Genomic DNA, 25,691 nt, shown 5'->3' with positions numbered 1-25,691 from the left:
AAATTAAAAAAAATTAATTGATAAAAATAAAATAAAACAAAAGACGGTGATAAAAAAACATTATGAAAGCAGCAGAATAAATTAAAAAGTCCCAGTTAAAAAGTCCCAGTTAAAAACCATACAGAAGATGATCCTAAAAACTCAATCACAAATAGCACTGATTTAAAAGATGAGTTTTTAAAAGACGTTTCAAACAGTCAACAGATCTGGCGTTACGAATCACTGGCGGCAGCGAATTCCACATAGTCCAGTCAAAATAGGGTTAGACCCACCACAAATTGCAACAGAATTTTTTTCTTCAGAATGCATTTCAGAGAGGTACCCAGAACAACATATTAAAAGTTTACTCGAATCCACCTTGGGGAAATATGACTAATTTGCATAAATCAAATATGGCGGCCAACGATCCGACAAAATAACATAATTGGCCATATATCACATGTTAAACAAGCTATTTCAGTGATTTCAAAGTTTGACACTACTTATTTGGCACGGGGAATCATTTTGGAAATATAATGTTTCATATAGGTACTTCATTAATTTGCATAATTCCAATATGGCGGCCAACATTCCTACAAAAGACATTTTCGGTCATATATCACGTACTAAACAAGCTATTTTTAGTGATTGTAAAGTTAAAAGAATGTTTCTTAGGCATGGACAAACGATTTTCGAGATAAAATGATTTGCATAGGTAATTTGTTAATTTGCATAAATCCAATATGGTGGCCAACATTCCTACAAAGGACATTGTCGGTCATATACCACGCATTAAACAAGCTATTTCAGTGATTTTATTTGGGTATGAAGATACTTTTAGTGGTTACATTTTTACAAAGGCCCTTTGATAATTTGCATAAATTAAATACGGCTGCCAAATTAATGCCCCATAGCTTAATAGCTTCAAATATAAGTAAGGGTTTGATATAGTTTTTAGCAGTAGGAAACTATCAAGAAGAAACTGTTAAGTCCTCGGATATTTATTTTAAAATTTTGATGTTTCTTTATATGGTGATTGTTAGTCTTCTGAATAATATATTCTCTTTCTGAGTACAACATTGGATCCATCTGTGTAGGGCATTTTGTGATTTGTATGGGTGCTTAACACTGTACAGTGTCAAAACATGTAATCTGTAATGTTTACTTTTAAAAAAAGACGTGTTCAAAATCTTTAGTTTTTAATTTAGACTGAACCCCCTTCTTATGGATGGGTGCATCTTTATAAGGTCCCCTAGATGATAGGCAAGCAGTCATCACACATAACAGCAAAAATACAATAAACATAACAAAGCTAAAAAACAGAAAAAAATGCTACAACCCAAATAACAAATGCCACAATACACACAAATTAAAACTTAGCACTATTGCAAACAATGTCAGAATCATAAAAAGTCTTTTATGGACCCACAAACTCATAAAAATCTGAAAACTGCATGCTTTAGCAAAGGACAATTAATCCAAACACAGAATCCAACTATTACACAATACAAACAAGTATACATCTTGACTCATTTTTCCAAGTGTCATTTTTCCAGATTTACATGTATGTATCGTGTAACTGTTGGATTCTGTTGGGCTGATGGGTTGTTTGAATTAATTTTAAGCCTTTGCTAAGCATGCAATTTTTCAATTTTTGTGAGTTTGTGTGTTGATCAATTTGAGTCTGACATTGTTTGCAACAGCGCTAAGTTTTAATTTGTCTGTATTGTGGCATGTGTTATTTTTGGTCACATTATCTTATTTTTCTGCGTTTTATTATCTTTGTTCAGTTTATTGTAATTTTGCTGTTATATGTGATGACTTCTTGCCTATCATCTAGGGGGATGTACCAAAGATGAAGTCGTCCATAAGGAGGGGATTAATTCTAAATTATAAACTAAAGATTTTGTACACGACTTTTTTAAAACAGTAAACATTAAAGATTTCATGTTTTAACACTGTAGAGTATAAAACACCTATAAAAATCACAACTAATGTTGTACACAGATGAATCCAATGTTATATTCAGAAAGAGATTATTATTAGACGACTAACAATCATTAACGGTTGTCATATTTAGAAAAATCACAAAATAATTAAAATTGCATGACTTTCTTACATCTCAATAATAAACGCACATCAACATATACGTATTTTAATCCGTTCGGAAGTCACATATGTAAGTCTACCAAATTTGCTTTAACATTCTTTTCAAAATACAATATATTTATGGAGTATTTTAACAAATTCAGGTATCACAGACACGTATTAAAATAAACTGTTATTCTTAAATGGACCGTTATTGTAAGTAAATTTATAGTATATTTTCCACATTTTAAAAAATAAATGTTCAAGGACTGAAGGTGGAGCTGCACGTTGCCAACACAGTGTTTTTCAAAGGAATATTTCTCATCTAAGATGACAAGGAAACCCATAGAGACTATTTTTGTGAATGTAATATTTCACTTGAAATAAAAATATATGTATAAAAAAATACGACAATATTATTTTTCATTATCTATCCTCATTCTAAAATGGCATGGGCTGAAAGACTGACACTCAAAAAGTGCTTAACATCGTGATTAGCAAAATAAAAATGCCTCTAATTCAAAATGTAAGAATTTTATTGCCAAACAAAATAGTCGTTTTGTTATATAGCATTTAGAAAACATAATGTGACAATTTCAGAAAATTTGACCCAGCCAGACTAGAGTTATATTCTTTGGAAATCTTGAAATTGGGATAAAAGGGAAGCAGGAAATCGGGTGATTTGCATATATTTGCATACATTAACCCTTCTATATCATGCGACTGCTTGCCAAGCTAAAAGGTGAACTTAACCAATTTTTAATCTTGGGTGCCTATTGCTAAAAACTCTACCAGAACCTTGTTTATATTAGAAGCTATTTGGACATTAATTTGGAAGCCATATTTAATTTCTGAAAATTATCAAAGTGTCTATTAAAAATTTTGAACCGCAAAAGATGTTTCTTCATGCTCAAGAATATATTTAAACTTCAAAATGGCTGAAATAGATTGTTCAATACATGATATATGGCAGAAAATGTCTTTTGTAGGTATATTGGCCGCCCTATTGAATTTATGCAAATTACCAAAGTGCCAATGCAAATCATTGCACCTCAATGCCAAAGAAATATACTTTTAACTTTGAAAGCACAGAAATAGCTTGTTTAACCCTTTGACTGCTGTAATTTTTGACACCAAAATTTTAATGCAATATTTTACCAATTTCTGTGAACATTTCTGTACGTTTTTCTCATAATTTTGGACGAAATAGATCTCAGCTATATTTTTATCAAAATTTTGGCAAAAAACAGAAAAATTGACTGTGGTACACTTTATAAACTTGACAAAAGTAGACTTTGGCGCCCAAAGGGTTAATACGTGGTATATGACAGAAAATGTCTTTTGTAGGTATGTTGGCAACCCTATTGGATTTATGCAAATCAACGTAGTACCTATGCAAATCACTGCATCTCGAAAATTGTTTTTCCATGCCAAAGAAAAATACTTTTAACTTTGAAAGCACAGAAATGGCTTTAACCCTTTGACTGCTGTAATTTTTTAAACCAAAATTTTAATGCAATATTTACCAATTTCTGTGAACTTTTCTGTACTTTTTTTTAATAATTTTGGACCAAATGGATCTCATTTTTCAGCAGCTACAGTTTTTTTATCAAAAATGTGGCTAAAAGCAGAAAAATTGACTGTGTTACATTTTATAAAGTTGACAAAAATAGACTTTTGCGCCCAAAGAGTTAATACGTAGTATATGACAGAAAATGTCTATTGTAGGTATGTTGGCCACCATATTGGATTTATGCAAATTAACAAATTACCTATGCAAATCATTGCATCTCGAAAATTGTTTGTCCATGCCTAAGAAATATACTTTTAACTTTAAAATCACTGAAATAGCTTGTTTAATACGTGGTATATGACCGAAAATGTCTTTTGTAGGAATGTTGGCCGCCATATTGGAATTATGCAAATTAATGAAGCACCTATATGAAACATTATATTTCCAAAATGATTCCCCGTGCCAAATAAGTAGTGTCAAACTTTGAAATCACTGAAATAGCTTGTTTAACATGTGATATATGGCCAATTATGTTATTTTGTCGTATGGTTGGCAGCCATATTTGATTTATGCAAATTAGACATATTTCCCCAAGGTGGATTCGAGTAAACTTTTAATATGTTGTTCTGGGTACCTCTCTGAAATGCATTCTGAAGAAAAAAATTCTGTTGCAATTTGTGGTGGGTTAGGTGCCAAAATCTCGTAGATTGACTGGACTAACAGAGCAGGTGCACAAACAGAGAATGCTCTCTGCCCATATGCCTTATTAAAGTTTCCATGAGGTGGCACCAACCGCAACGAGTCAGCTGATCTGAGATCTCTCACTGGGGTGTAAATTCCAAGCAAATCAATTAATAAAGTGGTGCGATGCGATGAATGGTTTTATAGGTAGTTAACAAAATTTTGAATTTAATTTATTAGTTACCTTTCCACGATCAATCGAGAATCGTCGTAGTCAAAGTGTGTGGGCTTGAATTTCATTCTACCATAAATGACAACTCTCACATCCAGTTCGTAGTTTTCAATCACAAAAGTTACGTCAGATGTTTCGTTCAATTGGAGTTGGAGGTATTGAAACCTATCCGGAGGTACCGATAGAGGGACACTCTGATTCGGCGAAACGGCTGGAAAAAGAAATAGTAGGAAATATGTCAATCTTTCCTCGGCAAATTAAATATCAACATACTTTGAATTCATCACCAATACAGCAATGAAAATATAAGGGGAACGTACGAGACAAGTACTTTTTAAACTCATATTTATAAGGCCAAAGGAAGTAAATTGTTTTTTTGCGTCTCCTTATAATTCAGAAAGGTAGAGGGGCAGCGGCTAAAAGCACACAAAAATAACACTTCGACAGTTTGCCTTTATCGGACAGTTTTCTCATGCGACATTCCTGTAATGTAATACCTCTGAAGGATACTGGTTTAAATTACAACATCGGGTTCACTGGCTGTGAACTGAATCTTTTACGCTAGTGTTTTGTTGCAATTTAAAAGCCAATGCCTCACTAGCTAGGTTTTGCGACAGAATAACGCTAACAATGGAGAATCCTGCATATTAAGAAAAATAGTGATTATTTTATGTTGCGTTTTTCCCGAAAAACTCCGAAGACCGACGAAGACGCCAAGCAAAGAATTTACATTACTAATGAAATATTAATGTTTGATATTAAATGTATGACCCATCAGAGCTAGCTTAACTCGCAGTGTCAGCAATCGAAACGAAGCATTGATATTACTGTGAACGGGCCTCTGAACGAGCCTTCTGCAAGAAGTTATGAATGAGGCGAGTTCTACGTATACAATCATTTGTAAAATTTAAAATTGTCAATAGGTTCATTAGGCTTATATATTTATATTATTACAATAAATTATATAAATTTTGCAAAGTGAAATTGTGATTTCCAAAACAGTGATTAATATTAAACTGAAAATCTCTAAATACCGTATATGGGAATATCTGTTGTTTGGGCCTCAGTTGTTACATTGTATTCTTTTGTAATGAATTCCGTTGTCTGGTTCGCAATTACTTGAGTGCTTTCGTCAGGTGATGCGCTTTCTGTTACAGTGTTCCAGGTTTGGTTTTCTGTCGTGTCATCTGATGAAGTGTTAACGTGTGTTGTTCCGGTAGTGACCGTTGGTGGCGTAGAAGCCACAGCAGCAGAGTCCGTGGTAGTAATGTCTGTGGTTGCTGCAGGAGTGTCACTTGACCCGAATTCTTGTGACGTAGTCTCTAGGGGAGGTAACGATGGACAAACACAGGCCGTCTGTGGCGCCATCGACGTGTCTGCCACTTTAGTTGTGGACGAGGCCGTAGAACGAACAACATTGCTGGTTGTAGCCGACCGAAGTGTACTGGCTGTTGTTGTGGATTCTACCGTTGAAGTTTCGATAACCGTGGTGGTGCATTTGGTGACTTCAGCTACTGTTGAGTGCATCCGGTCAACTGCAAATCAAACAAGCGTTTTACAACCATTTCCCAATCACACTGGTCGACATTATGCTAACATGAGTCGGTAACTAAGGCCTACAAGTGTAGCGACTTTGGTGATTTTTAGTGATTATTGAGAATCTAATTAATAATAATTCAAGATAGTGCTTGACAACGGCTCTTGAGTCAAGGTCGTTCTTTTTTATGATATGAAGAAAACATGGACCACTTGCATAAAGTCACTCAGTGTACAAAGTGTACAAACGGACGACAGTTAATAACTGCAAAAGTGTCAAAACACCCCTTACTGTATTTCATATGTAACCTCTAGACAAAATCGAGTTTTCCTATTCCGACTTGCTTTCTTATGACAAATAAACATTGCCACGTGTTAGGGGAAGCTTCTATCCTTGTCTATATAAAACGGATTTGTCCGCCAAACCAGCTTTTATTACAAAAGCTTGCATAAGGTTCAAACTGTACGTAGCAGAGTATCTGCAGCCATGCATGGTGACAGTTAGTGCGCGGAATTTGAGTTTTTGGTGCGGACCGAAAAATGTTTCATTAATGTCTTCATACCAAGAAACACTCAAAAAAAGATCGACTCCCTCCCTTTAATGGTGATTTAAAAATAGGTCCGCTACCTTGTGTGGTTCCCAGGGAACTTTCATGAATCGATGTTTGCGCTGTTGTTACAAACGAATCAGTAGGTTTCTCTTCTGTCCCTGCGCGAGATATCGCTTCATTTGATTCGTTACCACTCGGAGTTGTCGTCTCTTCGGTCGTCGGTTTCAGATTAGTTTCTTTGGACAGATTAAAGAAGAATAATGAACCAGTTATTTGCACAAAGTGTTCTATCTGTCGTTGATTTCACAGATGAAATTGAGAAAATACCGATACATGATCTGGTTACAGCAAACAAATTAATTACATAATGAATGAGTGAAAACATAAGAGACAAATAACAAATTTGGAAAATGTAAATAGTAATAGCAAATTTCCATCATATTAGAAAAAGGTAACATATAAAAGTCTTTCAAATTTTGCTTACTGCTATAATGTTGGCTTCGTGCAATATTCTCGATTTCTTTGCCACAAAGAGGGTGCGTACGCGTTATCAACTTACCAGCAAGATCAATAACAGCGTCGGATTGCAAGGTTTCACTGTCTCCATTGAACACTCCAAATATCCAATTACCGACAGACAAATCTTCAAATATGACAGTCTTGTTTCTAAAATCAACCGATCTCTTGCGGCTTCTTAAAACAAATACGAGTAAATGAGAATAGTAGTACAGTGTTGAACAGGTCATAGGGATGTGAAGCTGATTGACGATTGTGTGGTGGTGGACCATTCGATATGCCGGAGGTTTCGAGAAGATTTCGAAAAAAAGATTCCCAACAAAGTTCAATAACAAAATCAGCCAGAGAAGGCTTTACAAAGAAAAAAGGTGGGAGAGTGGGAAAAAATAATGTCTAATGGATCAGGTATAAAATAATGCTAACTCATCAATCTTCCAGGACCCCCCCCCCCCCCAGGATATCAAATTGTCCATTTAGCGTAACGACTGACGTGATACGCTCACACATTCTCTCTCTCTCTCTCTCTCTCTCTCTCTCTCTCTCTCTCTTCTCTCTCTCTCTCTCTCTCTCTCTCTCTCTCTCTCTCTCTCTCTCTCGCCAGGGTTTATCGATGAGACTGTATCAGCTTTTTTTACCGTTAATATTATCTTCAAGTAGGGGACTGCCTTATGGTGGTGTTTGTTGGGAAGATTTACTCGAATACTCACAATTATTAATAACTAAATAGCAAAGTTGACTTACTGTTCCAGTACCAACGTTGCAACAACGTCGTATATGACGTGAGTCGGTTCAGCTCCAATGCGGCCATACACAGCTATCACTAGATCATTTCCCGTGTTGTCAATTGAAAAACTGACACTTGATGTTTCGTTTAGGCTGACAGACAAGTATTGGAAGCTATCCGGTGGTACAGAGAGTGATACTGGTTTCGATGGCTCGACAACTGTTAAAGAAACAAGAAATTTGATAATGTATAATTAGGACATTTCTCTTCAAATTGTAAAGCGAATTGGAAAGAAGTATTGGGTTAGATATTATTGTATGTTTGACAATAAACAAGAACATTTGACAATCTGAAGGAGCGAGTTGTCATCAAAACGGGGAATTGATCACAATCCCAAGACAAGGGAACTTGGTCGCCGCGGCGCCACGGTGACGGATACGTCCGGAAATGAAACATGCCACATGCGTTGATGGTGGCGACACAGAGGAGGACGGCTTTGTACCATGTGTTTCGAATTATCTATATGTAGTCTCTATTTTGCCCTTCATTGATTATTTGACATATTATTTAGCCTGTGGAGGGAAATTTGACGTAGCTTGGTAATGGTCAAATTATCCTGTTACTTCGCACTCCCCTTGGTGGAAAACATTGAGAAAGGATTCGAATAAGATTACCTGAGTCATAGCAAAGTCCCCAAGAAAAAAGGTGCTTAGAAGTGTGAAGCAAAGATGATATTGAAATTTCATAGGAAATATCAGCGTATTTACAGATGAATCTACTGAGCAAACTATGAAACTAATCGGTAAAAAACTAGCTATATTTGTTAAAATTGATTATTCGCTTAAACGTCTTTGTCCAAGCCCATTGTCTGTCTTGTCAGTACCTGCATGTGTCAACTGTTGCTCTCATTTCTCAGTACCACATTTTGACAGTCAGCAGTAAAGTGTTCACAAGCATAAAATGCAAATCATCATCAGTCATTGAACACAGCTGTTTCATTTGATTAGCCGAAGAAAACTGGTTTATGAAATGTCTGTTTTCTGTCCTCTTTGAATTGATTTATCGGAACGATTTGTATTGAGTAAAAAGTTAGAGGCCCGGTTGTGGTACTGTGGAATTATCAAGGCCCTCTCCCCTTGAACACCCTGGTGGATTTTTTTCGTGCCCCCTCCCCATTTTCTCTTCTTTCCCTCTGCTGTTAATAATACCCGTTCCCTAAATGGTGTATTTCTAATGTGCTGAACGCTTTGGATACTTTCCCTGTCTTGTATTACGTACATTCACCAAAAGCTATTGAAATTTCATCAGATTAACGTGTTTCTGGCTCCGTAACGGAGGTATTGTGTTTGACATATATATTCGGCTAAGCAGTGACGGCTGGCCTTACCTGGCAACGGCTGCTTTGATATATCAGGTGATGCCCTTGTTGTTCCCACGTCGCTTTGGCTACACGATCTGGTATCCACATACAGGTTTACGTATAACCCTGTAAGGTTAAATCAGTGAAAACAATTGAGTGGAGGCGCGTCTCGCATGATATACATGGCTATCGTCGGGTGCCCAAATTCCCCCCCCTCTCTCTCTCTCTCTCTCTCTCTCTCTCTCTCTCTCTCTCTCTCTCTCTCTCTCTCTCTCTCTCTGTAATGTACAACATTTTCGAGAGTTATGTGATTTGTGTATCTGTCTGTGGAGTCTCCCTACACAAAGAAACTCAGCGATTGCCTTTGTTGAGCCGCTTTTAGCGGGTCAATCAAGCAAAACATATATTGCAAGAGTGAAACACTAGAGAATGAGGTAGAATGAACCTCGGGGCAGATTTGTAATACTCAAACTTTGACAATACTGTTCCCGTCTACCGCTTGTGTGAGCTAATTTTGAAGCATGCAGATTAAATTAAATTTAGTTACTTCCATTCTCGACCGCGGAGTGACGTCAGTAGGTGAAACACATACGAGCGCGGTGAATGAGAGATCAGACGATACAGAAGAGCAAATGATACAGAAATTGTGTGGAGGAAATCAGAACTAAAAGATATGTCACTAATGTATATTGAAACTTTGAATATTGTTTGGTGGTTGAAAATCCGAACCCCTTCACGGCGCTGTGACGCAAAAATGACGTAAAAAACCGCAAGTACCCGGATGACCCGCGGTCGAGAATACGACAGGGATCGCGGCCATTTTGAATTTTAAAAATGTGTAAAGTTTAGGTAATCTTTTTCTCTAGTATCAAAATTGGCACGATGATTTAGAGGGTCAATCAAGCAATAAATTTATTTTAACTCTTAATTTTTACAGAGAATGATTAGAAATGCTTAAAATTTCCACGAGGAAAATTTGTGCGAAGCACCTTCTACCTTAGTACACACCTCGACAACAATACAGAGAGTGATTTCATGCAGACAATGCATTCTGATAGTGAGATTACAGCGCTTGTCATTTTAGTGTGGAGTTTCAGTGTTTGGCACACACGGATTTTTTGTTTGGCACAGCCAAGGTTTACAGTTCGACACAAAGAAATACCAGACGGAAATGCAACATTTTATCCAAGACAGACGACACGTTTTTCATTTCTGTCTTTGTCTGAGAATGCCGCACAGTGCAGTGTTGTTGCATGCAAATTTAAGCGAGTTGTTTTAACGGTCACAACTGTCGGTCTGAACAGAAAAAGACCCACGTTTGATCGTCGAATCTTCGTATAGCTATCGCCTTGGAGTAATCTATCGAAATAATGCAAAATACAGGGGGAAGAACCTACACCCGTGGAAAGGCAACCAGCAGTGATCTCCGGCAATAAGTAGTTCACGAAATAGAGGAGATAGGTGGTGATAAGGCGACTGGTTTTGTACCTCGTGGATCATATGTAGGCCTACAAACAGCGAAGAAATTGCGATTGGCATCAACGACCGTATTAAAAGAAGATTTGGGTACATTTTTGCAAGACCGGTTCAGTAAATCCCTTTAGAAACTATCGCCGTGGTCGACAAAGAGTGTTCCTGGACGTTGAAGTTGAGTTCATAGAAGCCATCAAATCTGAGAAGCCCTCCGTTAGGGACCGTTCAGTTTTTACGGCCTTGGGGGCCGGCAAAATCTTGTCGCCGGTGTTCAAAAAAATATAGACCCCCTGCATTTTTCGCGAAAAAAAGATGACCCCCACCCTTTGTCAGACGAAAAAATTTGATTCCCCCCCCCCCCCCCCCCGGATGAAAAATAACCAAAACACAAATGTCAAATTTACCCGCACGGTTTGGATTTGAACTCCGGTACGCGGCGCACTTTATTCGTGTAGCAGAGATGCCAGTGCACAAACTTCTTAGCCACATCCATGCAAACGTCTGTTAATTAGGACACGAGGTACGAGTCCAAAAGGGTTGTGTAAAATTGTCTGCGTTTTCCCCTGTATTGGACTTGGACTTAGTACTAGACTCATGCTTGTTTATTGCAATGAGTTCAATCTGTGCGCCTGCCTATCTGCGCCGCTGCCTCTCAGAGAGCAAAGTTTGGCGGGAACAAGTTTTCATGTGCAAGTTTCCGTTATGGAAGTCAAACCTGGCTACACTGAGTGAGTGTTACCCTTCAGGGTACAATACGAATAAATGTTTAGTCAATTTCATAACAAATAGCTTCAATTTTGCATTTATTTTAATATTCCCGGTAAAAATCACGCCCTTTAGTGCAAATCACATCCCTTGATGTTAAATGGAATAGTCTTCCGGTGTGTTTGACCGAGACTCCGAAGGTTTGAACCAATCATACGCCTGTATCGGGAAAGATTACTGCCACTCTTAGGCAAAAGTTCTGCTACAGTGTTATAGCTCCGTAACATTCTGCATGATAAGAGAACGTGCGGCAATCGACGCATCCTTTGATGTTTGTGTGTCGGAGTACAACAACTTGTACGTTACAGTCAAGAAACCCGTGTGTGCCAAACCCTGAAACTCCACACTAAAAAGACAAGCGCTGTATTTTTTTCCTGTCGTTCTTCCTGCGTGTTTGTTCAGTGCCTCAATAAACGTTCACACTCCAATAGTTACTACTTCCCTATTTGGAATAGCACGAACACGCCCTTTGCAATATCGATCTAATCAATAGTTCCTTGAGGGTAGCACGATCCACTTAACCTTTGACCTTTGAAAGCCAAACGACGTGGGTAAAATTTCAAACAGGTTCTTACCCGCCAATGCAACAAGGCCAGCTAGTAACGCCACGCATAGAATACATACGACTACAATGATTGACACAAGTCCACAGCAGCATGACTTAGCTGATGATGACGGCTCCTCTCTCTTCGTTGTCACTGATTCATGCCTAGGGCTGCACCAACGACCGTCGTCATTATTACGTCGCATGGTTCTCCAGATTGGCAGGAGCTAAACTTTCGAAAATAAAAAGAAATCAAACTCTTGCAAATAGCATTTAGCATTTGGAGTGATCGAAGTACGTCACATACATATCAACGTTTTCGAAAAATTATGCTTCTACCAGGCACTAAGAATTAAATGTGATCCAAAACTGTGAGCACAATATGCGATGGTGTTGATTCAAATTTGCGAAATATTCCAAATGCATTGCCTTGATGCACTGAGATGTTTATGTGACTAGCCTTTTGTTCATGACAGACATTAAATATATTACTGACTGCAGATTTCTTGTGGCTAAGAGAAGCATTGTTAGTGAGGTAACCCACTGCAGAATGAGAGTGGCGTGCAGGCATCAAAACGACGCCTGGGTTATAGAAGGCGCCTCTGTCACTATTATAATTGTTGAACTCTCAGCTTTACGCTCTCTTTGCACCTGTAAACACGAGTGGATGTTTACGAATTCAGGACACGTAATGATTGCCGCCAAACAAAGGGAACGCATTCTGATGGAAATAAATTGATATGGTGCCTGGTCTTCGCGTTCACTTGACCAGAACGAAACTCACCTTAACTCTCTACAGCAATATGTGTCTTGACACAGGTCTTTCCAGCCGTTTACGAACGTTTAACGAAAACTACATCTGGCGCAGAGTCCCAGTGTTAAATAAAATGAAATCTGAATATGGTTATTGCTTCTCAGATATATCAGCAACAATATAAGATGGGAGTTACAGCTTTTAAACAAAAGTGTCGCCGGCACTACGTCAACACAGATTATTTGCGACACCTAGAGACCAAAGTAAACAGTCTAAGTTGCTACCACGTGATTGTTTTTAATACGTGGATTGGTTGTTCATTGTGATAAATTGTCAGTTGCCAGATGCGTTAATCGCACACACTGACGTCGTAGGAAAAAAACAGTCGACGCAAGTGGTCGTTTCGATTAAAGTGCCTAGCGTACAGCGTTGACGCGACGGTGGATCAAGATGGGCACAACGGTGAGTAAAGTTATGTACATACCCATGAACTATACTGTTGTATGTATGTACGTACGTTGGTACATACATACATACATACATACATACATACATACATACATACATACATACATACATACATACATACATACATACATACATACATACATACATACATATACACATGCATGCATGTATGTCTTTATGTATGCATGTGTGTACTGTCTGTATGCATGTAGGTATCTGTATACATGTATGTATGTATGTATGTATGTATGTATGTATGTATGTATGTATATGTATGTATGTATGTGTGTGTATGTGTGTGTATGTATGTGTGTGTATGTATGTGTGTGTGCGTGCGTATGTATTCGGGTGGACAAGTAAGTTTTAGACTGTTTAGAGGTAGGCGTCCCAAGCATATGTATTTGAAGGTTGCACTACTTTTCAAGGTCATTTCAGAAAAAAAAACTGAACGAATGACAGGCATTGAGTGAGTGCATTTCACGTTATTTTGCTGTGGATTGAATTGATACCAACAGAACATTAGGTATCGTTTGCAGGATGAGAAACTTGGGGACATGTGCTTACATTCTGTTGGCATGTTAACGGCAACCTACATACATTTAGAATTCATGAAGGCGGTTCAGAAAGTATGTCGCATCACAGCGGGTTAGAATTAAATCAGTTTGGCAACGATCACATGTCAGCTGGTTGTTTTTACGCCGCGTCCATAATTCATGGTCCGCCATTCGATTCGATTCGATCTTTTTTGAGTCGCCGATTGGAGGAATGAGGAAGAGGGCTAAGAGAAGGCGGTGAGAACTTTGAAGGGGAGAGGGAAATTGAGGAGGTCTCCTTGCGGAAAGTGGAAAAAGAGAACTTGTGGGCGGAAGAAGACTTTGTAGGTTGGTTTCCATGCTACACAGCGAAATCACAGCAGCCCATATTTTCTCTTTACACCTTTCATAGAAAAGTTTACAATACGGAAGAAAACTGTCCATAAATTCAGAAAAGTGAGCCTTATCGCCCCCTAATGAAAAAACATTTTAAACACTGTGTTGTAATTACAGTGGTTTACATTGAACCATTGGCAACATGGGAACTGGACATACAGTATAAGGGGACTTACATAAATTACTAGGGTGAGTGCCAGTGTTTTCAAAATGAAGCTGCGCAAAAAAGTTACCTTTCAGAAGCGTTTGCGCCTCCCCAATGTCCATGCGCAAACACAGTCACCCTCCCGCTGCATGTCACATTCAATATCAATAATATCTTAATTTAAATCTAATTTCTCATTTGACCTTTGAACTTTTAAAGAATACTTTTAAGCCTTTAAAATAATCTCTTTTATGCAAGGTTTTTTCCAAGTAATTCAATGAAAAGAGATCACATTTCACAATAAATAATTCTATCAAGTACTTGCAGTACAATTTGCTATTCAAACTCAAAAAGACAAAAACTGTAATGTTTACCTTCATTTATAGTTTGGCTTGTAATTGTACAGAGAACACTTTATCATTGTTTGTCAAGAAACGCGTGAAATTTCATGACCCTTCAGAAATGCTTGCGCGAAAAATTGCGACCCATCCCACCCCAAAGCGCCAGCCTTTTCCCTGTAATTTCTGTCCTCTCCTTGAATTGCGCAGTTGCCGCACTGTCAGGTGTAACTTGTATCGTCTAGGGGTACTATTAGTCGACACAATAGAAATCAACTCTGCGAAAGTTAAAGGTATACAGTCTTCTGTAATCTAAATATGCCCATATATGGTCAAAGGGGCGTTCCTTGATATTCAAAATGCCTATTCGAGGGCGCTGTTTATAAATAGCGGCCACCCTCTTTAAAATCTGTGATTGGTAAGATTTTCTCTTTTCATATGGTAACTATGGCAAACTTGCAACAGGTGACAGTATACCTTTAAAACATTGTCTTGCAGTAGGTCAGACGTAGTAAAACAACACCACCAGATCCGGACGAACAACTTTTGCAAATAATGCGTTGTGGAAAATAAGAAGGTTTTGTGTAGATGTGTGGTGTTGTTTTGACTCTTTCTAGACAATGTTTCAACTTTCGCAGAGTTGAATTATCTATGGTTGACTGATATTGCCACCTACATGATAATTATGCCTGACAGTGTTGGCAACTCCTCACTTTACAGTATGTCTAGTTCCAGTATTGCCAACGTCAAGGTTCAACTCAAACCGCTGTATTGTTTATTATTCTCAATTATTTTAGAATTGTGCGAAGAAGACGTAGTTTTGTTCACGGTCACTTGAACAAATGTAAACATAAATTAAACACGGCACAGCCTAACAGCAGATAACAGTTTATATCTATAGGATAATAAATTCAAGGCCTCAATATTTATAGTATCGTCGTCATCCTACTGTTTCTCAAAATTACATTTTATTTCAATACATATAAATTTTGCCCTTTTTTGTTTTCATATAAACAGTCGAATTTGTTTGTTAAGGTAGTATGCACTTCATAGTGAAAGTCTTAAAACTTTTGCTCAAAATTTCCTCAGGGGCACTTTCAACCATTGTATTACACAAGTAACAATAAAAATTGGAGGTCATGGTGAAAAATCTGGTACCAGAAAAAAAAAATTACCCAACTTTTTACCGACATTTGAAATTCAAAATCCCCGGTATCCCCATGTTAACTTTATGGACAAAAATGAAATGTGGATTTCGGTGAAACGTTTTCTTTCTAGAAGAGCTTTAAAATGAGACCACTTAAGTGGCAGATCAGATAAAAATTGTAGATGAAATTTGAGTGTCCCAATATCTGTCTCTGAGGCGTGTTCTGTTTTTGAAAGCTCCCATATCGTTTTGGAAAGGATGAACGATAAGAAACAAATCTATTCAGACAGTTCAAATTACCTACGACTCTGTGCTTCCATTTTCGTCACTTCCTGTAGTTGAAGAAACAAATAAAAGTCATAGAACTCTTTTAGAATAAGTTGCAGAAATGTCGTCTATTTTTTACTTCAGAGCTAATTTTATATTAATCCATGATTCGGTGTTAAGTGTCGTTAGGTAAGGACGGATGACATTTCAAACATTAAATGTATGTTGTGACATAACTCTTACTGACAGAGCTAGTATGGCATCCACATACTTATTGACCGACAAAATTATATTAGCTGTGCTCAACGAAATTTTTCAATATATCTTTATCAAATCGAATTTGAAGGTTACGAAAGTGGTGCGGGTCCCGCTTGTTTGTTGTAGTTATTTTGCGTGCTGATGCTAACGCCTACCCATAAAAATCCTCTTCACATGTTTAAGTAAGCACGTCAGCGTTGTTGCTGAGAGTATTTAAAATATGCACAAAACGGGTGGTTGTTTGAAGTAGAACCATATCTAAATCACCAGCCAGCCACCTCCCCGTTCCTAAATCCAGTTCCCTGTTGTAAGGAGCGTTCCCGGATGTAGCATGCCATAAAGAAATAAACATAAAACATCGTTTGAAAAAACATGTTTACAACGTAGGTATATAGCATTGGAACAACGCCTCGCAGCAGTGAAAAGAAGAAAGATTCAACGATTACAGCAAATTGTGACAATCCAATACAGCATTGGAATTAATTTCCCTATAAATAAATTTTGATTTAAAGTAAATTACTGATGTTAGCACATCTGTGGGCGTAACAACATTGGGAGGCCCATAATTGAGCGCCTGTGTCACGGCTCTTTTCGTGTTTGTGCGCCTGTGTTTGCCCTGAACTAATGTTTGGTTATAAGTCATACTACAAAACATTTACAGTTAAAATCAACGTAATTTGGTATCGGATTTGTTTGTAGAAAAGCGAGATAAGAGGTTGGAGGCTGTGGCTTTACAAAATTCAGAGTAATTGGGTGGAAAATACTTTTGGCTGAAATATAAAAGCTCAAAAATAACCCAATGAAGTTCAGGTGAAAGTTGCACTATTTTAGTGACACTATTACTATGGTGGAGATTTGATAGGCGTCGAGTATAACCAAATCGATCTTGATATCCTTGTTTTACCTACTCATAAAACAGGGTTATCTCGAGAAGTTTTACGACTCGGCGTACAAATAATAAAAAGTACTCGACTTTATACCAACGTTGGAATTCCAACGTACAGAATTTGGTATTTATAAGGCAATGACGTCAAACTGTTAATATGACACATCAAGCGTTAATCAACTGACGAAAGAAATATGATGCCTCATTTAGCTGGTACATGTTGAACTGAAAGGCGCAGCTATCACAAGTAGTTCCTGGTGCAGGTTAGCTCATGTCGTGTTTACCTTGTTGACGTTTTAAGAGAAAATCCGAAGTGGATCTGATTGGGGGAGGGGACATGGTCGTAAAATAAGGACCTCATTATTTCGAATGAAATACTGCCTCACCGCTACCTTCACGTCTGTCTTTATGAGTGTCTGTGACTGATTAGTTTGATGGTCGCAGCTTGCATATTTAGAGTTAATTTTAATTGATTAATTAATTAAATAATTAATTAATTCAACAATTATTCAGTCAGTCAGGTATCATCAAAATGACCGCATTAGATGTGATAAATTTGCTGCACACATTGGTCATATAAATAAATTATTATTATTTTCAAAGCAAGGTTATCTCCGTATTTAGCAATTCGAAATATCCGTGTTACTCAAACCCATTCAAATTTTTACGCCAGCGACATCGCTTCGCAGGCGGAGAGCGGCAGCCATTTTGTTTGTTTACGTTGTTTACCATCAAATTGCAAATGTAGTTCGGAAACATTCCAAAACCGATGACGTTTGTCGTGTATATCTCGACGTTTACTGTGAAATATCACGGCTGATATTTTACGGTAAACGTCACTAGGATGAAGCGGTATGAGCATGGGTATATGATATTACTTGATACTCTGCGGCTAAGAGTCACCCTATTTTTAGCAATAGCCTAATAGCGTCCAAACTTTTCGCCACACATACGTCGAGTACGCGTACAGAGACTTTAATACACCAAGCTTTGATCCACCGTAGAATATTTCCATTTATGCCATGATACTTCATCTTTTCAATCAATCTTGGGTGTGGTACTTTGAAAGTGCAAGGAAAATAGATGTGAAGTGTCCACCTAAATTTGGGTCTGATGTGTCTGTGCGTAGAGACTTGGCAATTACGAAATTATTTCTTTTACTTGATGGAAAGGAAAGGTGCTGGTTTTATGGATGGTCCCGAGGAAGCTACAGGGAAGACTTTTGTCAATAATATCACCGGTGTCTTGTTCTCTCTGAATGAATGCAGAGGCTTTCAAAACAAGGACACCTTTCAGCAAAACTATGACATTCCATCAGAGCATAAACATTACCCAAGAAACTTGAAAGAAACGTGCAAGAACTTTGAGGACAAAAGACTGCTACTGTATACTGTTATGGTGTACCCATTTCTCAAACTGTCTATAAGGCTGTCAAGGTGCTGTGCAATGGTATTGACATGTGGACACTTTGAATGCACAAGAAAGAAATCTAAAACTAATAAGATAAAAGCAAACGTTGAAGAATGACTTTATTTTGATCCATTTGTAATGAAAATGCATACAGCGATCATACAATGTGTCATACTATGAGAGTATTCATGTTGTTTGAGAAAAATTTTCGAATAAAGGCAAACTCATTTTGTGTTAAATTTTCGGAGTGTGTTTTTAACCACTTACCCGCGTACCTTTTAGGATTTTGAGGGGACGCAAAACAAAGAATTTACTTCCTTTGGCCTTATTGTGGTCTTGCGTAGAAAAATGCACTGCAATGCTTTACCAAGTTAAATCCGATTTTCCCAGACCTTCAAACTAAACAAACAGAACCACACTATAATCATTGTGGTCATCAACGTAGTTATTCAAGCTGCACAGGTCCGTGAAGTTGATTGGAGCATGGTTGCATTATTGACTTTCTGCAATGCCCTTTTTTCTCTATTAAGATTGCTACCACGATAAGGTTGCTCTGTCTTACGTTTGCGGTGGCGTCACCGGTGGCTACTGGAAACTTGGTATCATGGAAAAACCCTGTTGACGGAAACTGGAATGACGAGTCAAAATGGAGCACAGGAAAAATACCCTCTATTCTAGACGAGGTCATGGTTGATACCGGTAAGATAATTTATGATGTTCAAGAGTTTTCAAAGGAAAGCTTTCACTCTGCAAAAAGTGGTGTTCAGGTCTGTGTTTGTTTCTACAGTCCTTATATCCCTTCTTTTGAAATTTAATGATAATTTTTCCCGAGTCGCCATTGACTTCAGTTCGTCCATGACATTCATGAAATACTGACCTTATATCTATTACTTTGGCCAATCTTTCTTTGAGTAAAAGGGAAATATCATTCTTTAAATAAGGAAAAATACAGTATGTTGCTTCTTTGCTTTTCTAAAAAGGGAGCAAAAGCCTGGTAGTACAATTGCACAGCAGGAATGTGATTATTTCTGATAATTCATTCTTAAATTAAAATGAACTTATTAAGGTTAGTGTTTTTGATTAAACATCTATTTGCAAAGAGTAAAGATCACTTTCCAATTGTCCAATTGATATTTACAAATTTTATCTGGTTTTCCTGTGACCTCAAAAATATAAGGTGTGAACCTCATGATTTGGAGAGTTTGGGGGTTTTTCAATGTGAACACACACACACACACAAACAATATATATATATATATAGATATATATATATATATATATATATATATATATATATATAATATATATATATATATATATATATATATATATATATATATATATATGATCTATACCTTTTGGAATGAAGTAAGCACGTTTAATATTGAATGACAATGACATTTTGTATGATAGGTCAAATATTCCATGATATCCGTTGCACCCATTGTTTTACTGCATTTTCAAGTAATGTGTTGATCCTTGCTCAGTGTTGTAGTTCGTGTTACATAATGGAGATGAATATGAAGTTAAGGTACTTGCTTTACTTTGACCAGATCGACGAATAAGAACGCGTTTTACAAATTTTAAAAAAAATTACAAAAACCAACTACATCAGAGAGGACAGTGAGAATATACATGTGCTATACAGATGTTAAAAATATTCACTCTGCCTCAACAAGATAGAAATTTCTTTCTTGGGTGACATGCAGGTAAATTTCAATTAATAATGGTAAATACATTGTTTGTCTACCTATTTGTTCCAGTTTATTTTTGCCCTTATATATTATTAATCACCAAAGCCAACAAAACAGAATTACAGAGTTTTAACGATCTGATCATTTAAGCTTACCCCTTTTGCTTACAGATGGCGACTACCAGATTACTGTCAATGTACACGCAATCACCGCCTCCCTTACCATGAGAGCAGCAGGCGTAACTCTGAACATCGTGAAATCTTTGTACGTCTACGGTGAGACGATGGTCAATAGTACTGTCATTTTGGCTGCTGACGAGAGTCTTTATCTTGCCGGAGAAGCTATCTTCAATGGCGATTTTAATTGGCGAGAAGGCGGGATAGAGGGCGCCTTTTCCGGGCAAGTGACATTTAATGGAGCATTCCACATTATACGATCCTCTTACTACTACGCAAGACGCAAACTACTGATAAAATCAAATCTAATAGTCAACTTTTTCGCTGCAGTCGAAGGGTATATATTTTTTCGAGACGGGGCAGGAATCATCATTTCAGAAGGCGCCATGTTGAATTTTACCTCTTCATCAACATCAATGGAAGACTTAAATGGCGGATCAATAGTCAACAGAGGTACCATCACTACTCAAGGTACAGGTATCAAAATTGGGGTGAGCTTCCTAAACTCTGGCACTCTGTACGTTGACGAAGGGGATCTTTCAATGACTGGAATGTCTACATGGGCAGGGGAGACTGTTCTTGGGTCAGAAACCACCTTGCTGTTCGAAAGAGGAAAACATATTTTTATGAAACAAAGCAAACTTCGTGGAGCAACTGTGCGAGCAACGTCTACAGCGATCGTTTCTATGAACAGTGAACAAATCGAAGTCGAAATCGTTGAAACTGATGGGCAGAGTGTCATAGAAATACATCAAATACCTGCAACTTCTGTCATTTCCATCGGGGACATTCGTTCTTCCAGTTCAAGTTCCTTCGTTTGGTACCTTCAAACACAATCTGACCCACAAATATGCTTCCCTGTCGAAGCAATCAGTGTTTGGAACCGTGCTAAAATCAAAATTGTTGGTGACATTTGTGTTCAAAGGTAAGACCTTTCTGAAAACCTTGAGTAGACCATTATTCATGTTGTACAAAACTTGTGAGACCCTCCCAGTTGTGCCATTTCGCAACTAGGGCATTGTTTTGAGGCACAGCGCAGTCAGCGTTCAGCTACAAAGCACAGAACACAACAAATGTGACTAATGGGTCTATACACATACAACGCTTCCCCAATCTTACTATTGTTTGTGCTCGAGATATAACTCTCAACATTTGGGCAATCCGTACCAATGTTATATATTCAAGTTAACTCGTTTTCGGTTTATTGGCAAATTAATTCTGCATTGATTATCAAAGTCTGACAAGATCTGGTTATTAGCTGAAATCAGGAGGAAAATTCAACAAATTGAATTTAGTCTAAACCCATACAGTTACATTGTTCACACAAGCAATAAAACGTGAAGAAACGAGGATTGAAGACAGTTTCTTTATATACGTAGAAACAGCAATAAAGGTGTAGAGATATTGCTCAAAGGCATAGTTGAATATAATACAGCTAGGTAATGATTCTATTTTATGGCTAGAAAAATTGTCAAGGAGGTTCCTAAGATACCGACCTGTAAAACAGTTTGAAGTGCGCCGCGTAAATACATTGCATAGCATCATAAACATGTAGTGCAGTTACTCTGATGGTTCGACCCCATTCTTCTGTACTTAAAAGTGGATTTACAAGACCGCAACTGTGAATAATTTGGTATGTTTATTTCGACTGCAGATTGTTTCAGAATAGTTATTCTTACCAAGTAACAGACAATCTAGACGTGAGGGCGATATGACTATTTCTGAAAGTTGGATCTGGGAAGGAGGGCGTCTTCTTTGTTCTGGCAGTGTGACTGTTAGAGGGGATACACTATTAACAACTAGCTATGGTAAACACATACGGTTTGCAAGAGTCGTATTCGCAGCCAATGTACGATTGGATACCTCTTCAACATTCCACTGGGATCCGGACGTGAACATTATTATCGGGAAGGACAGCAAGTTTACCATTACTGCATCAAGTGGGTCGCTTGGATCAGGCGGCGTCGGTAGACTGGAAAATTACGGGGAGTTGGTCCTGTACAGTGATCGGGTGTCGACATATGACCTCTCAGCTGGTGTATTCGTAAATATGGGAAAAGTTCGTTTAGTGTCGGCTCCTGGTTCAACATTCATCTTGGACGGAGATGTTATATTATCAGGGCGTATTTTCATAGACAGGGACAACTCGCTGCAGTTAGAAGGTCAGAGTTTGACTCGGTCCAATGCATTGATTGAAGGAAAGGGAACTTTGAAAGTTCAGGGTGACAATTATGAGTTTCAGTCAAGCAGGTTTGAAAACTACGAGGTAAGCAGTGGTTCCCTTCTGCTGTATGAAGGAGACAATTCAACAGGAGAAGAAAACATTCCAAGTTATCCATCAATGGAGGAAAGTTTATCCTACCTGGCACACATTCACGGGTGACCATAGATACCATTACCATAACAAATGGTCAGATTGTCATTAATCAAGAAACAATTATTAAAACACTGAAGATGTCCGGTGGCAGCTTAACGGGGGTAGGAGAAGTGATTGTAAGCGACCTGTTTGTGTGGGAGGCTGGAACAATTGAGGATGAAAAGGGTGCTAAAATTAAAGTGGAAAAAGACTTTCAACTATCAACCGCTGGCACAAAAGTATTGAAAAGACAATTGATCATGAATGGAAATGCCACATGGGTTTCGACTGGTATGGATATTTCCATAGATGGACGGCTTACTATTTCTGAAGCTGCCTCATTGAGAGTGATTGGTCATGACTTTACCCTTGATGCTACTTCTTATGGGCGTGGCATTCTTGATAATTATGGTGTCTTCGATGTTGAAATGCCTTTTGGAGCATTCCATGTAGATGTTGAATTCAACAATTATGGTAGTTTTGTTATTACATCCGGGGATGTAAAACTTACTGAAAAATCGGACATCAGAGGTATCTTAAAATTTCGTGATTTCTCGTCTACTATTCATGTTATGGATGGAAAACATACAATTCGACCCCATTCATCATCAGAAGACAGGCTGGGAAAACTGAAAGTAAGGCATCAGTATTGTTCACAAAATACTTTTTCTAACAATTATCGTTAGGGAACTGTCAGTTTCCTGAACATGTATAACATCTCGAGTGGCGAGAACACCTGGTGCTAATATGAACAACATGCCATACACTCTTTGATCGGTTGAATTAAAGGGCATTTACCTTTGACAGTTTGATGTATTACCAATATTGTAACCTCCGTGTTGACTGATTTTGCAAAGGATGAGATGTAGCAACTACAGGGGACTGTGGATATCAGATAAATGTAGTTCGAACTCTTCTCGCTACACTTTATGTACGAGCCATGTCAACCAGGCGGCTCCAACCCTTATACCTATTGCATGTAATGAAATGATCAAGTAGTCAGATATTCCAAACTATATAATATGACATGTTTGGTTTTGCAGTGAGTTGACATTTTTGTAGATAGAGTTTGGGATACGATGCTTGGGAGTTAGTTAGTTTTAGTGAGGTCCATTGATAAATGAGCCAGGTCAGTTTATTTAGTGTTATAACAATGAAACGCTTCCACCTTCTTGAAATTGCAGCCTACACTATCACTTTCCAACATGCTTATCATGTGATCATTCAAAGTGCTGAGTTCATATCTTCACAAAATGTAAGGGCCTACTTTACTCCCTCCCAAATACTCTTAACACACTCTTGCACTCTCGAATAGGAATTCCTGATTTAAACTGTATATCTCATCTTCTCAGGTTGAGAACGGGTTTGCCGAAGCTATTGATTGTGATTGGCAAGAAGTAATGGTGGCTGGCAATGCCGATGTCAACATGAAATATGTTTCTTTCACAAAACCTGTCATCAAGTCCTTATCGATGGAAGATGGCAAAACAACTGTCACATCCTTGTCCGGCAGTAAAATTAGACTGAAGAACATCGTTAATGATGGAGGGAACATCGTCCTTGTAAATCCTGTCATTGCAACAAACGTAACTATGAGAGGTGGTGTTTTGGAAACTCAGAACAAAATGGAAATCGTCGGACAATTTAATTGGATGGCTGGGACTTTGCGTGGCGGTCATTTAGGCCAGGCAAGTAAACATACACAAATGGTTCATCATCATCATCATCATCATCATCATCATCATCATCATCATCATCATCATCAACATCAGATGAAGACCAATCAAATCTTATACGATCGATCAATTTGACTTACGACATGAAAGATCCTTTAACCTCGTGTAAAATACAGAGCGTTTTCTGCTGCTGATATTTCAGCTGATGTATTTCTATATATAACTTAACTTTTTACACAAACTGTTGCAGGCGCAAATTGTGTCGAACAATGAACTTATTCTAATTGGCAGTCGTGACAAGATTCTAGAAGATGAGACATTCGTGGTTGCCTCAGCCGGAAGCTGGAAATGCGCTGGTGATATTCTTATGAAAAGATCCACTTTTGTTGTCAGACCAACCAGTAACCTTCTGATCACAGGAGCAGGTAATGTCAAGGCCCTGTGTGCCTTTATATCTCTGTGTCACTATCTTAGTCTCTACTCCCCTTATCTATCCCTTCATCTGTCTATCTATCTGTCTGTCTGTCTGTCTGTCTCACTGTCTCCCTCCTCCTTCCCTCCCGAAACAGCCTAAATATTCCTTTCGATACTTAGTTTGAACAAAAATGTGCAATAGGCCATCTTAATATCAAATACATCTGCTTCCCTTGATTCATCTATCCCTTTGCATATTTTCTACCAAATGTGACCATCATAATTGGGTCAAGCTATGTATAATGCCTTATGATGGATCAAGCATTTTAATCATTGCTCTGATTAAGTTTGTGCGATCATGTGTGATAGCGAGTATATGAGTGCAAGTGCTTCATGAATTATACAGCGTGTGTAACAACTAAGCTCGGTTATTGAACCACTCTTTTTCGGATTGGGGATTTGGCCGAGCGATTTTGACTGTATGTCTTCGCTAGGTGACTCAGTGCCGTACATTGTGAGTTCAAATCCGATCGAAAATCTACTGAACTTCATCTACTATTAGAATTAGTCTTGTAGAATACCATCCCATTCTGTATTTTCAAAGGTTCAATTGAGGACAGCGAAGGCACAAATGTCGTCTGGATTAAAGGTTCAATGGAATTGACTTCTCACACCTCATTGACACTCAACACAAGATTTATAAATGATGGCATTGTGACTGTTTCTGATGGAGTCTACTAGACATTCGGGGTAAGTTTATATGAGCATATGATATTGTATCAACATTGCAATTTGCTTCATGATCCGAAAA

At 37.9% G+C, this 25,691-nt stretch overlaps 2 protein-coding genes across 2 annotated transcripts in view; both read left to right on the top strand.

The window, feature by feature from the left end:
- LOC139137531 (uncharacterized) overlaps positions 1–25,691 on the top strand; it is a 330,561-nt gene that overhangs the window by 127,158 nt on the left and 177,712 nt on the right. The window lies entirely within an intron of this gene.
- LOC139137518 (uncharacterized) lies at positions 13,059–25,630 on the top strand. The gene is made up of 7 exons (XM_070705669.1): positions 13,059–13,178; positions 19,095–19,263; positions 20,429–21,359; positions 22,089–23,425; positions 24,143–24,478; positions 24,717–24,891; positions 25,485–25,630. The coding sequence occupies exons 4-7, from the start codon at positions 22,889–22,891 to the stop codon at positions 25,619–25,621; spliced, it is 1,185 nt and encodes a 394-aa protein (XP_070561770.1). The 5' UTR covers positions 13,059–13,178; positions 19,095–19,263; positions 20,429–21,359; positions 22,089–22,888; the 3' UTR covers positions 25,622–25,630.

This window comes from Ptychodera flava, chromosome 7, assembly GCF_041260155.1.
Source record: "Ptychodera flava strain L36383 chromosome 7, AS_Pfla_20210202, whole genome shotgun sequence".
In the NCBI taxonomy this organism is placed as follows: Eukaryota; Metazoa; Hemichordata; class Enteropneusta; family Ptychoderidae; genus Ptychodera; species Ptychodera flava.
This window is presented reverse-complemented; position numbering and strand designations above follow the sequence as displayed.